The 15,331-nt window shown below is 32.1% G+C and overlaps 1 protein-coding gene across 6 annotated transcripts in view; it reads right to left on the bottom strand.

The window, feature by feature from the left end:
• LOC148620415 (disks large homolog 5-like) overlaps positions 1 to 15,331 on the bottom strand; it is a 62,248-nt gene that overhangs the window by 26,349 nt on the left and 20,568 nt on the right. For 5 of the 6 annotated variants that reach the window (XM_088581275.1, XM_088581276.1, XM_088581281.1 and 2 more), the window contains one exon: positions 2,046 to 3,248. In XM_088581275.1, the coding sequence (XP_088437401.1) occupies positions 2,046 to 3,248 (1,203 nt within the window). Of the gene's footprint in view, positions 1 to 2,045; positions 3,249 to 3,323; positions 3,394 to 15,331 lie in introns of those variants that run through there. The other variant, XM_088581279.1, reaches the window with a different exon arrangement.

Consider the following 15,331-nt stretch of genomic DNA (forward strand, 5'->3'; position numbering starts at 1 on the left):
TTGGAGACAAATTCAGAGGCAATAGTTATTTTACATGTACATGTACATGCCATTTCTATCCAGTGGTAAATCCAAAAGAAAAACAAAAAAAGAAAAAGAAGGTATGTGTAGAACGGATTCCCATAATTATATTTCTACTGAACAGTTATCTATGAACTAGAATGAAGCTAATCAACAGTTAATACTAACTTACATATATACATGTAGTTTTACTTGGACTGAAAAGATCTCTGGTATACTGCTTTTGTACCAAACTTCACAAAGCATCAAATTCAGGACAGTAGTTTTTTTTTTTTTTTTAATATTGATAAAGTGTTTACTAGCTGATGTACAAATAACTACATGTAAGGGTTGGAAGTACAGCTTTTACAAATGTACAACACAGTTGGAAGAAGCAATTGAGACCTTCTTGCGGTTAACCTCACAAAACCAGGTCAATTCCCGTTTGTGTCAAGCTAGCTGTTTGTATATCAAAGATAAAATGCACAGTAAACACATGACTAAGAGGTTTTACTACTTGTAAACAGAGGAGTGATAACCAAGACCAGACCTGTGGTAAACCTCATATAAATTGACATTCAGGGTCAATCCCCTATAATGTAGAACAGGGTCAAATATAATACAGCTTAAAGTGTTTTCTAAGAAACTCCTTTCTGTTATAAGACAAAAGATGTTAGTGAGAAATAGACAGAGTGCTTTTCATAGTATTGGAGAAAGTAGCTGTCCACCACAATTTAAAATGGAAAATTTTCAAAGATTAAAATTTCATGTGACATCTTATTAAAGTGCATGTATCTCAAATTATTTAGATAATTGATATCCTGCCCATTGTCCCACTAAAAACAATAACAATGCTAAATGCTATTAATTAACACAAAATTCATAAAGATAAAACACATCAGGATTCATTGAAATGTATAAATATAATCAATTCCAATTACATTTGTATCTGAAAGCAGTATGTCCGAAAAAAAACTTTATGATATGTAGCGGGACAAAAATTAAATTCTAGTGCCAAATCATTGAGCTTTAAAAGTAAAAATGTGTCCCAGTAACTAAGGATGTATGATGACAAAACGTGATGTTGGCCGAGGGTATTCACCTTGATATTCCATGCATGTCTCATAAATATTAATATCATCCCCATGACAGGTGTACATGTGTTGGTTATCATGTACATTTCTTCTAATTATTATATATACATGTAATGAATTCTGTGTAAACAGTTCTTCGACATGGCCAGGAAGAGATAAGACGTAAATTACATTGTGTAATGAATCAGCTGACTGTTTCTACAAGGATACATATATACTAAACTGATTCCCAAATCCATTCATTCTATTTCTCCTAATGTAAATTTACACTGCTTTTGTTTTTTTTAATCCATGAACATTTTGCACTTAAATTTTTTTTTTTAAATCTGCTCATAAAAGTGTGAAGTTTGAATGCATGTATCTTCATATGTTATGTAAATCATACATGCACATGTAATCCAATATATGTCAAGATTGTGGTTTGAAAACTAAATTATTCATGGAAATTATTGACTAGATCTACATTGTAAATAATATTAAGTTAATATCTAATTTCCTAAAACTTAGTGATAAATCCATGAAAACTGATTTATTCAACGGGTCATAGTTTTCCTTTCCTCGTTTGTCTACCCCGGACTTGACTTTTTATGAGCAACTCGGCGGGTGTTTCTAGAAAAGCTGAGGACGCTTACCCTACCGGTGCACCTGGTCCATGCTCCCAGTTTTTAGTGGAGTCCGAGTTGCTCATTTACTTTTGTTACTTTGTATGTATGATTTTAGTTACTTTATGTTCTTTGTTGTGTATGTCTGTTTTCTATGTCTGGTCTTTGTCCCTGGATTACATTCTTTTGATTACCACTATAACCTTGGTTCCCTTGATTACTCTTCCATAAAATAAAATTCTCTAGTACAATGTTTTCTTCTCCAAGATAGATATGATTAAATCATTGGAATGAAGTGATTGGAATTAAAATTTAAAGAATAGGCCATTTTTGATGATCTTAAACCTACCATGCAAGTCTTGCTGTAATTTCTCAATGTGTTTCTTCAGTCTCTCCGTCTCTTTAGAATCCAAGTCTCTATCCTCAGCTTGTTCCTGCCTGGTTCTTTCTCTCTCATATGTTTCCCTTAGAATTCTTTCCTTCTCCTTCAATGCATCTTGCTTTTCTTTCAAAGCCATGTCCCTTTCCTGAGCAACTAAATGAAAATCTTTTTTGTATTCATTCCTCTGACTTTCTAGTTGTTCTTTCTTTGATTTCAAATCTCCATATTTATCATAAATATCATTACGATCTTTGAATGATTGGTCTCTTTCCTTTATAGTTTGTGACATTTCCATTTTAAGTTTATCGATTTCTTCTATGGCAGCTTTTTTCTCTTTCTCCAAAGTTTCTATTTTTCGTCGGGATTCATTGCACTCGTCCTGAAGTTGGTTAATTTCCTTCAGAACATTGTCCCGCTCAGAAAGAACTAGATACTGATCTTGTTTAGCTTCTTCACACTCTTTATGTAGTTTTGACACTTTTTGTAGATACTCAGAATTTACTTTATGAGCCTCCTTCATCATTTCATCACGCTGCTGAGAAACTTTGGCGAGATCACGAATAGCAGCAGTGCACTGTTGTTTGAGTCCATTTCTCTCCGCTAATGCCGATTCTTTTTCTAGAGCTACAGAGTCAAATTGTTTCCGTAATTTCATATTATCTTCTATTAAAAGTCTAACTTTACTTTCCGATTCTTTGTACTTTGATAAAATATTTGCGTAACGTTCTGTCTGATTTTCGTATATATTACTTCCAGATGAATCATTTTGAAAGTTCCGTAACTCTTCACATTGGGATTTCCAATTATCAATTTCGTCTCTAGCATGTTGTAATTGTAAAAGCACTGATTTGTATTTCTGTTGATAACTTTCTGTCTCTTTCAGAGAATGATTGTAGCGTTTCACAGTTTCTTCTTGTTGTCTTTTCAAAGATTGCACTTCAGCCATAGCATTTTCACACTCACTTTTCAATCGGTCAAACTCCCTCTGCCGATCAAGGGAGCTTCTATCTTCACTAGGGTTCAAACTAGATCTTCCATTCATTTCCATTCTAAGTTTGTGTTTATTTTTGGATTCCTTTGACGAGAGGGATGGATATGTATCAGGCAGCTCATACTCATGTGACGGAATTATACGTGTGTATGTCTTCGGACCATCAAGAGATCGTGTATCTGGAAAGAAAAAGAAAGCATATAAAAATGACAAGTGAAAATTTCTTCGCATTTTTCAGTTGTACACAACCTTACCTGCAAAAACCTCAGGTGATTTTCTGCACAATAAGTCTGAAAAAAAACTCAGCATCTTAAAAAAGATCAAAAATGTTTCAACAAAATAAATCAGAAGAAAAGATTTCTTAAAATTCACCACCCCTTAACAGCTCTTCAAAAACAATTCCAGCATTTTTGCTGTTTGATAACCCTTCACAATGTAAACAGAAAAGATACAGTGTCACTGAAGGACAACAGAGATGCTCCAGTATTCAAGATATCACACAAAATATAGTTACTTAAATCACTAAGATAAAGCATGAAATCATCTTAAACAGACTGACAGATCAAGGTAAAGGGCTCCTCCAGATTTTGTGGAATTCAAAAGTGCAGCATGGTATGAGGTAAAAAGGGTCATAGAGACAAGGTAAAAAAGTTTTCCTTTGTTGGAGGTACTCTCTTGTGTTGGGGTAGGAAATGTTAAGTTCTTAAATGCATTTCTTATCTCATTGCCATGTCACCTTTTCTGATCCTGGAAAGATCTGGTTAAAAAAAATATCTTAAATTATGACCCAGTTCTACAAATTCAAGTTCACAGCATTGCTGGGGGTATTTCCTACTTTCTTTATCTCTAAGAACATAGTCAACTATACTCTCAACTGACCCAAAAATGATAAAACATTCAGATCTATGTTATGCTATACCACACATTAAATTTCAAATTTATTTGCATTGTCTGCAAAAGAAATACCATAGCTGGTGTGAAGGTACAAGTTTACATTGTATACTCCTTGGTATCAGTTTCATGATACTTCAAAATTTTATTGTTTAGAAGTTAAATGTGTAACTACATATAAATACAATGTATATGTTACTTATCAATGTAAAAAAACAATTTCACAACTACATATTGTTTCCTTCCTACATAGCAAAATTTGTGAAATCCTGTTCAGTAGTTTGAAATGGGCTGCAATAACAAAAAGAGGTCTCATGAACGTGCAGACATGTCAAAACGATTTAAGCTTCACACCTGTGTTGCATGGCCAATAAGTAGGTGTGTCATCAGAACTAGCTGCTTACAAAATATGATAAGACAGACATATCTGCTCACACCTTTCAAACAGAATATGTGAGAGGTCGAATAAACACAATTATACATACATGTGCATGTATATCCTACTTTCAGCCAGTATATGATGTATTTTACAGCTAATTAGGATGATAACAGTATGATAAGATTTAGTATCTTAAAAGAGAAAATTGTTGCTGCTTGCACTGTTTGTAATGTTTTTTAATGTTCTATATAGTATTATCTTAAAGTGATTTGGTACTGTCAAATCAGCTTTTGTTTTTGTGTTGTGTTGTTTATTTTTAATTTCTAGTAGGTATAGTTTTTGTGTGTGAGGGCCTCAGGGAAGATTAGCTTGTAAACTAACTGTGTAACCCTCTTGAAATAAAGATTTATTATTATTATTATTATTATTATTATAATTATTATTATTATTATAACAGGTAATTCTCTTACAACCAATTTTACGTACTTCAAAGATAATCCTTTTGCTAGAAGCAAGACATAACAATTTTGAAAACTAAAGTAATGGATTATATCTTATTCCATTATTTCAATTATCTTAACATCCTCTGTCATAGAAATGCGAATTCAAGTAAAAAAGACTTGTTTCTTTTACTTGAAAGACCCTTTAATCACATCTGCACCACAATGCAAAGTTAATAACAGTGTCAGAAGCATAAATTTCCAAAACAAACATAAGTCAGAAATCCACAACATACAAAATTAACATCACTCTACAAAAAACTTTCCCAATCCAGAAAACTTAATTTTTTGACACCATATAATGATAATCTCCCTTTGTTGTCTGCAACAAGTGTTTTATGACGAACTGGATAATTCAATCACTAACAACATGATGGGTGGATTTACTTCTACCCTTATATACCAATTTATCATCTGAAATTTCAAGATTTGTCATAAAACCGTGATTCGACTGCTGATAAAACCTGACACTTGTTGTCCCTTTACAGGTAAAATGAGAGAATAATATAAATTTAATTTGGTTTATTTACGAATTACAGGTATCTTAGGCAACAGGAAATAATTTCTTGGTTCTTAGTCAATGCACCTCTTTTTAAAGTGCCAAATTAATCCTATTTATTAAAGAGTAATCAAGGGTACCAAGATTCTAACGGAAATCAAAAGACTGTAATCCAAGGACAAAGACCAGACATGGAAACAGACATACACGACAAAGAACATGAAATAACCAAAATTACATCTACATAAAAACAAAAGTAAATGAGCAAATGTGGACTCCACAAAAATCTGGGAGTATGGACCAGGTGCACTGGTAAGGTAAGCATCTTCTACTTTCCTAGAAACACAGCCTAGTTGCTCATGAGAAGTCATGTCCAGGGTAAATGAAAGCGGAAAGAAAAACTGACACAATAAACATATTGGTTCTCATGGAAACACAATAACAATTCACGAGTTCATGATGATGACAAAGATATTAATTCAATAGTATAAAAAGCACCACACCTTTTTCTATAAAAAAATGTAAACAGTATCTTAATAATCTTCTAAGAGACAGAAATACGTTTTTTTTTTCATTACAAATAGCCTGAGAACCACAAAATTTACACAGAATGTCCTAAGTTGTCTCTATTTTTAACATTATGTAACATAATCGAGGACAATATGGATGCTAGTTAATCTTTTAGAAATTTCCTTCTAAAAATAATACTTTACAACAACTAACTTCAGGGCAAACATAACATTTGGCAGTTCTACTGACACAATTTCCTACCATTATTACTTATGAGCTCTCAAAAATACAAGTTCTTAAGACGAATACATGATTTGTAAATAAAGAGTGAACCTCTGGTTTCAATCTTAAATATAAAACCACTGTGGAATGCTAACACATAATACAGTATAACCTCATTTAAACATTTGAAAGTTATTCTCTGACACTGTACCCTTCATTTTAACACCAATGACTCATTCAAGGGCACAGTAATATTTTTATGGATACAATTACCATTATAGCCTATTTATATCAAATTTACACCCATAAATGAGACTATATGTATAACTTTTATTGTAAATTACCATAAAAAGGCCACATGTATTAGAGTGACAAAGCATGGCATCATACTTCACAAAGCCTTCAATTTTGGCAATGAGCCTGAAAGAAAACCAAGTAACAGACACATGCCTACCTAAACTAAAGCACAAACTTGAAAACCAAACCAACAGCCATGACCATGATGACCAAGCCAAAGCCACAAGCTTTAGACACAACCAAAGCTAGAGACCAAGCCAAAGTAAAGAGCCTGAAGATCAAGCCCACACCAAAAGCCTGAAAATCAAGCCCAAGCCACAAGCCTGAAGATCAAGCTTGAGTCACGAGCCTGAAGACTAATAAAATAGCAATAAGCCTGATAACCTAGGCCAGAAAATCCGGCATCAAGCTGTCGAAACCTAATATTAGTTCAACTAACCTAATTCCTTCATACCCAGTAGGTGCTCTGAGAATGACTTCACTAAATTATGCCCCCTTTTGTAAAACCCTTCAATTTGATAATCTCCCTTATCAAACATCATCATATGATGGTCAACCTTCATATTATCATTAAATTGAATGACAAGGAAGGTGTGTGTATACTAAAGGATACACGGAGGAAGGGTGTGTCAGTACACAATGGGATTCATATACATGTACGTCCCAAAACTTCGTTTTACAAAGGCAGATAAATGATATAAACAGTATCAAATTTTGATCTAGTATTACATACATCCTTTTCTAAGAGCTTTTTTACAATAACTCTGAAAATATCCCATCTATGTACATAATTATATACCAACTATACACTAGCAAAAATCAGTTAAAAGGTCTAATCTTATCCATTTAAAACTAAGACAAAAAGAATGATTTATAATTGTTCCAATACAACTATTACAACATCAGAAGTTCCGCTGACAAGGCATAAAAATGCTGTCAGTCAGTCAGTCAGTACATCTGAACTGAGACCAGAGCTGTCAAAATGCACGTACATCAACCTTGCTATGGATTATAGTGGATTTCTTTGAAGAACAAACACAATTAAGATTGTGTATACATTGAAGGCAACCTTGTGTTAGCAATTGAAACAGCAATGTGATGTTTCCAGATTTAAAAAAGTTCTCAATTTTCATTGTAAAAATGAACATGTATATGCATATATGCAATTATATGCATACAATTGTAGTACAAAAAAGTAACAATTCACCACATGAAAAGTTTCCATAATTGTACATGTATCCAGTGCATCTGCAAGCATAAGCATTATATAGAGAAAATATCCCCTAATTCAGGCAAATTTTTGTGGACCTTGCAAAAAAAAAAAAACTAAATTAAAACCTAGCATTTTTTTTTCACCCACATTATTGCATTTTACTATACTATAATAAGACTTCAGAACAAAAATCAAGAAATCCTAACACATCAAAACAAGAAACATTAACACTGATGAAAAAACTTCATATTTAGTTTAGTCGAAATTTAATTTGAAACATTTTAAAAGTGGGGAGATTCATTTATCAGAGAAACTACACGGTTTTCAACAACTGGACAATATAATAATGCATGTACATGCACTCTATCACCCTATTTCCTTTGAAAATCTAAACAGAAATGGACTGTTACTGTGAAAAAAAACACTAAACATTGGCTACAAGCCAGACAGCTTCATCAACAGGTACAGTGTATCAAAATTATCTATGACTTTGAGATGGGAGATTTAACAGATGAAAAAACACTTACACTGAAATCAGCCTAAACTGAATCTTGAATAAATTGGAAGCCAATCTATAGACATCTGTTACATATAGTTTGGTCCTTTTGAAATCTGAAGCAAATTTTATCCATTTTGTATCTAAATTAATGAATTTCACTTAGAACGAGATCGCATACAAAAAATCCTCCACTAAGATTGAGTTTGTAAACCATATTTCACTCAACTTAAAAACAAAGCCTTCACTCAAAATGAGTTTGTGAACCAAGCAAAAATGTTGTGAAACAAGTACTATCTGTTAAAAAAAAGATAGCCAAGGCAGAAAATTTTACTTACAAATTTCCACTTCTTTCAAGAAAATAACACATGACACGCTATTTCAAATTTTCCATAAAGTTTTTTCAAACACAATTTCAACTTTTCTACTTTTTTACTTTTTTGGCCGTTTTTTAAAAGCCACTAAGTTATCAGTATTTGGTGAATCAGGAAACAGAATTGCTATCAGGTGACTTTGCGTTTCCATAGAAGAGCATCCTTAAGGTCGAAGGGAAAAAGCGAAACTTTACCCACTGCATTGGAAAAAAGCAAACTGTTCACTCATAATGAGTTTGTAAAAACAAAGAAAACCTTCACTCAGAATGAGTTTGTAAACAGATATATGTAATCCTTTACTCAGAATGAACTGGTAAATTTAACAAATTGTTCACTCAAAATGGTTTTGTTTAAGAAAGATTTCACTGTACTGACAGTTCACATCAATAATGAGTTTTCAATGGGTCAACAGAGCAAGTTTACTTTACAGGGAGTCATCGACCTTCACTGAGTTCATATATCTACCTTGCTAAGTAGGTGAGCATCATGCTGAGTTCAAAGCAAAAGTAGAAATGAGCACTTCAATAGTAATCAACAGCGTAAATAATAATTAAATCAAAGGCGTAATTTTATTAAATCATCTCTGAAAGCTATAAATGTACATGTAAGCAGACAGTATTAACATTGTTACTAACAAGAAAGCCAGACTTCAGAAACTATAGGAGACAGACCTATAAAATACTGCTATTATCAGAAATTGTTGTTAATTTTACTGGTAGTAGTTGCTGATTTTCCTGAATTTTGTCAAATCAGCAGCCTCAGCTACATTAAAGGAATTTTTTTTTCATAATTTTGAAAATGAGTAATTAAATTTAAATTTTGCAGTTCTTAATTTTAGTGTTTATTTGTCCACTGCAAAAAATACAAAGTTACAGGAAGAGAAGACAGGAAAAATAGACACACACAAAAAAGAACATAAAATAACAAAAAAAGTATGTACAGACTCCAGTAAAAACTGGGAACAACTGTATTGTAAATTAGATAGGTTTGTTATTATCATCATTAAAACTTTTAATTTTGTAAACATAAATTAATATAGACTTTCTCAATTAAGTTACATTTTGGTTAAAAAATACAGAATCACAAAAATAAAAGAATAATTTCTAAATCAAAAGTTCATTTGTTAAATGCAAACTCTCAAAAATTGTATCAGAGCAAAAATGTCTTACCCTCATCACAAAAGAAAGTAGTCCTATGTTGTTATCATTTTACAGAGTTACAAAGACACACAACCACCTGTTGCTACAGTAACACTAAACAACATCACATTATCAACAACCTGTTGTTGGTAAGGACAGTATACACAGAGAAACCTGTCTATTCCAACACATTTTTAAATCTATAAATAGAACAGACTATTCCATTTCACATGATGAAAAAATGAAAGTTATCAAATTTTAATTTGGGGAGATCTCGTACAACAGACAACGAAAGACAATTATATGTTCCATTATTTACAAGTGCACTTCCTCTAAAATTTCACAAGTTGTTGGAATACACAGGTTTGCTCCATAATATCTAAGTCAGTTTTCAGCAAATGTTTTACTTTTTATCTTACATCATGAGAGCCTCAAAACCTAATTTTCACTATGAACTTGATAACCACTGCACTCAAACCTACAAATACTACATATCCCTTTGCTAATTATTAATTCTGCTATCCTATGAATAAAAGATTACAGGGGAGGGGAAATAAAAGATTACCAAGGATATAACCCAGGATAACATATCATTCCTACAAAAAAATGTGAAAAATATTCTTTGAAAGTGACAAATTCTCTTGACTATTCTTCAACTACATTGCCTAGGGTGAGTACTTTACTATGATGTTACATAAAAAAATATAAAGATTAAGAAAAAATCAACTTCATAGGGGGACACCCAGGACCCCTCTTGGATCTGCCTATGGCACCAACTATTAAATTTAAGTTTCAGAAATAGCATATATACTCTTATGCACAATATTGCAAAATCCCATCATTGGGAGCCTCAAAATCTCATCAGCCAGATGTTCAAGGATTTCATCAAATTAAATCTTGTTGCATCTATGATATCAGGACATGTTGGTTGCCTCTGAGTGTAAAATTTATCACTTACACAAGGTGATTTCTATAAAGGGAGGTATCAACAAATCTACATGTAGTAGGTCAGACAAGTTCAAAAAGGTCATTTTGTGACCTCCTTCTTACTAACTTAGAAGTACTTAAAAAGTTTTTTTTATATCAACAGAGAACTGTTATTTGTAGAACTAATCTTCAATTCTCATACATAAGAAAACAAAAGACAATCATATGTTCCATTATTTACAAGTGCACTTCCTCTAAAAAACTCATTTCACTTCAAACAAGAAGATTCAATTACACCTTCAGATTTTTTTATTAATATTTTTGGCAGATATTGTACTACTTTGCAGGGTATATATTTGTTTTCCTCATTAGAAACAGCCTTGACTTCCTCCAGTTAAGAACATGTACCTTTGTACCTGCTCTTGTTTCAAGGTAATTGAAGGTTTTTGGCTGTACCACTCGAAGTTTGATGCCAAATGATGAAACTAATAGTGTTTTATGACATGTGTTTTACACCTTGATAGGGCAGGTGTGGAGGGGTAAAATTTAATTAAAAAGTAAAATGTTTTTTCTACAAATTAATCATGCCAAAAATTACAAAATTCAATGTAAGTTACTCATCTAAAATTTTACCTCAAAAAGAATTTTTTATCAAAACGCTCGGGTTAAAAAAATAATAAAAAAATTTTGTTAGTAATTTTTCCAATAAAATAGTTTCTAAATCAAAAGTTAGAGAAATATATAGAGATGTCCATGACAGTATCCACGAAAAGAAAATGAAAAAAAAATCATGAGTGTGATACATGTCGTTATGATGGAATATCACAGTCAGATCAGAGTTCAGCATGATCTGAACTATTCTACAAAAAAACCATGAACTATACACTATCCATTATGTTCTACACTTTCAAAGGAAAGAGTGGGATAAGGTACACTTACAAAACAAATTAGCCTTCAGACTTTTTCACTCTGACCTTCACCTTAAAAAATAGTTGGAAGAGGTACATCAACCCAATGTTTTGTCCCAGACTTTCCATCCTGTAGGTATTATCCTAATCAGACCCACCATCTGTCTCCTGGTTTAATCTTGATCACTACATCTGGAGAAATAATCTCCACATATCACCAGACCACATAATTGTTTGTTGTAGATAAGACTCCCCAGGATCTGATATTAAGATGATACTATTGTTATTCATCATAGAAATCAGAGATTTCAGACAAAATATCAACAATATGAATTTCATACTCCACCTGGGTTTTCTTTTATGTATGTTTTACAATAGGAGCTTGCAGTTAAGTTAATGTATTCTCTTTTCAAATGACAGCAGTGACTTTTTTTAAAATAACATTTGTTTTGCAAAGAAAACCAAAACATCAATATTTTAATGGTAAACAATAGCAGCAAAGTTAGCCAATTGACTGAAATACTGTGTTAACTTGAGGGAAGCATTATGAAAGTGATTTTTGCATTTTTTTTTCAGGCTAAAAACCACTAATTCCACTTCCTATAGGTTTCAATGCTAACTTCACAATACTCAATGACTTCTCTGGACTTTACTCTAACTTTAACCTGCAGAAGACTCTATATATCAGCATGATTCTACATATGTCAGCTTACAATTCTCAGAATGGCATATGGGGTTAGCAGACTTACAGTGCAGCACTGATTGCCGGAAGTGACGGGTTTATAAACAGCATGGGAAATTCCAGTGTTTTCACAACATACGGGGTATATTTAGAAATCATTATGGAGATTAAGCTTTACAGCACCAGAAGAAAAATGCACTGATAAAATGTACAAAAATGTTTTTCCTTTTAGAAACAGTTTTAATTTTTTGAAATAGAATATAAGAACTTTTTTCAAAACACTATGAGGAACAGGGGTAATTTCTGCGTAGGACTATTTTTGCGTACGTTCCAAATGCTCATTGGTTGAATTGGTGGTCTGTAACCTTCAACTTGAGTTGAAAGAGAAATTTCCCCTAAATTTATAATAAGACTAAGAACTTAGTTTTCAACACAGATATTTCTATATTCCCAAAGTGCATTGACAAATTAACCCACAGAAATCTCCATATTTACAAATCACTAGATCCTAAGATATCCAAAATAAATATTTCATTAGTATATTATATGAAGCTGAAAACAAAATGTTTCGCACTCGCAGATACATCATTTTATTCTGTACTCATTGCTTTACAGAATCAGGAATCAGCAACTATCTTGTCGCATCAAAAAATCAATCATATAATTACACAACTTATTTACCAAAAGCTATCTTAATTGAAATCTATAGATCAGGTGTAATCCTTAGATACTGTAGAACTGTAGATCTAGCTGACATCAGCAGAGTGAACTTATTGCAACACTTGACTCATATTATTTTCGGAATACACTACAGCCTGAAAAAGTATAGCAATTTTCACTTGTTCATGGTGGGATAGGATGTTTATATATACATAGCAAAACTATTATTTCATCTACTGCCATACAAAATCAAATGGAAATACTGGTTAAAAAAATGTTCAAAATAAGATTCCAAGAATGAAAAGTTCAGGACAATAATAGATTTGAAGCCATCCAGTGAAATAGAGTTTGTAAGTCTCATTCTAGTTTCAGTTTCCCTTCAGGAATTCCTGATATAGAACATATTGAAATATGAAGACCGATCTGCATTTTATTGTTTATTCCTGCAAAATTGAAATGCTGCATCACAATGCAAGATCTTATATTTCATTCTTTATTTAACATTCTTATCCTGCAGAACTAGATATTGACACATCTCCACACATTTGAATGATAGATGAGGACCCATTCTCGTGAAAGCACACAGTCATGTGACAAGACCTACATACCCCATATCAAAGGTCTTCAGAAAATTCCTGTACAAATGAATAAAATCGAGGGACCTAAAACCTTTTCTCATCTAACCAATGCAACATTTGTAAGTTTTTTCAAAATATTTTTCATAATAAGAAGACCTCATGATGCAGCCTGATGAAAAAAATAACTTGTCCACTGCTAACCCACAGAAACTGCAAAACACAGGACTATTACATTATTTGCTATAAATACAAGTTACAAGCACAAATCCCTAGAAGAACATAAGAATTAATCTTTGAAATGGTTCATAATGCAGGCCTTCAGTTAGATCCTATAGCAAGAAAGAGTGTTAAAACATTGTAAAATAATAATTTTCCAGAGGAAGTGTATTTTGTATTTGGCAGAAATTTACCTGAAAACTTGGCAGTATTGTCAATGTGTACTTTATTGATGACAGTCTAGTGATCTGTTACTCATTAATAATAAAATATGGCAAACAAATTATAAATCAAAGCATTGGGATACTGGGTCAACTAAGAATGCATATGAACTTATTTACTAGCCAAATTAATGTTAGGAGTGTATCCAATTGAATTCATACAACCAAATCTCCAAAATATCCAGTTATTTCTGTTCTCTATATTACATTATTCAGAATTGCATCTGCATGTGCATATACATATTTGGAACAAAGAATGAATCTCAGTGATTGCCAAAGGAAGTTTTAGAACTAGATTACATGATAAATTCTAGTTCAAAATAGTTCAAAGAAACAACAATCACAAAATGTAGGTCAAAGGTCAAAACTGAAGGTTTCAATAAATCATAAATCTTTACAAACATAAATCAAAATTTGTTTATTTCTACAACTAATCCTGATAAAAGTGACACAGCCTCAGGGCTCACTTTTATTTTTTGTTTGATTCACAATTTCTGACATCATTACCCCAGAGCAAAATAACATTACTAGAGGTGCTTGATGTTTTACAAGTTGTACGTTATTAAGTGTAAGTCACTGTAAGAATAAGGCAGTGGGTGAAACATGGCATGAAAATATCCACCTTTATAAAAGTTTAATTTGACTACTTGTACTATCAAAATCAAAGAACAAGATTTTTCCTATCACTTTAGTAAATTGAGTTATAATTTCATCAAAATGCACTGAAAATGAACATTTCAAGGACAAATAATTCTGTCAAAAATCTCATTTTTCTAACATTCTATTGAAAACATTCTGAGCAACCCCTGTGATGCAGATATCAAATAATGGTCTTTTCAAATGGAGAAAGCATCCTTGGGTGAAATCATAATGTAAGATCAGCGGTTTTCAACATGCATGATTCTGATTTTTCTTATTTTGCCTGATTCTTTCAAAAACGTACACTTAATACCTAAGAGGATAATACCTTTGAGAGAAGAACTTCAATAAAACTTATTTTTGGACACAGAACTCTTTGATCCTGAATGTTCTAATTAAAATTTTAACTACATTGTGCATGTGTCTTCAAAATATTTGCATATTTGATAACTGTATCAAATCTTACTCTTGCATGTTAAGGACTTCAATTACCTCTACTCAATGATGTTAAATAGGTCAACATTTTTTCAATTAGCTATATTTACAATAACAAATATGGCAAAGTCAATATTTTAATTCCATTACTGTAACAACTTTGAAAAGTAATTATTTTTTCAGTATTTCAAATGTTAAATATCAAATAACACAGTACATTTACATGTACTTACATATACTTACATGTAGTTTTGTGTAAATACAGTTCCCTTTATTGAAACAATGTTACAATCAGTTCAGAAAGAATAAATTGACTCTGTATAGAGCAAGGTTTGGAGATTTGTTAAACAAGAAATCTCTGAGCAAATGCCCAATAGTACCCAAATTTTAAATTGAAAAAAAAAACTCAGTGATCATACAGGAAATTGTCAGCTAAGGCTAAAACAAATAATATGTCTGTTTCCTACTGCCTTACC

Source organism: Perna viridis, chromosome 4 (genome assembly GCF_037379345.1).
Source record: "Perna viridis isolate PV_CMFRI_1.1 ecotype Kerala chromosome 4, ASM3737934v1, whole genome shotgun sequence".
Taxonomy (NCBI): Eukaryota; Metazoa; Mollusca; class Bivalvia; order Mytilida; family Mytilidae; genus Perna; species Perna viridis.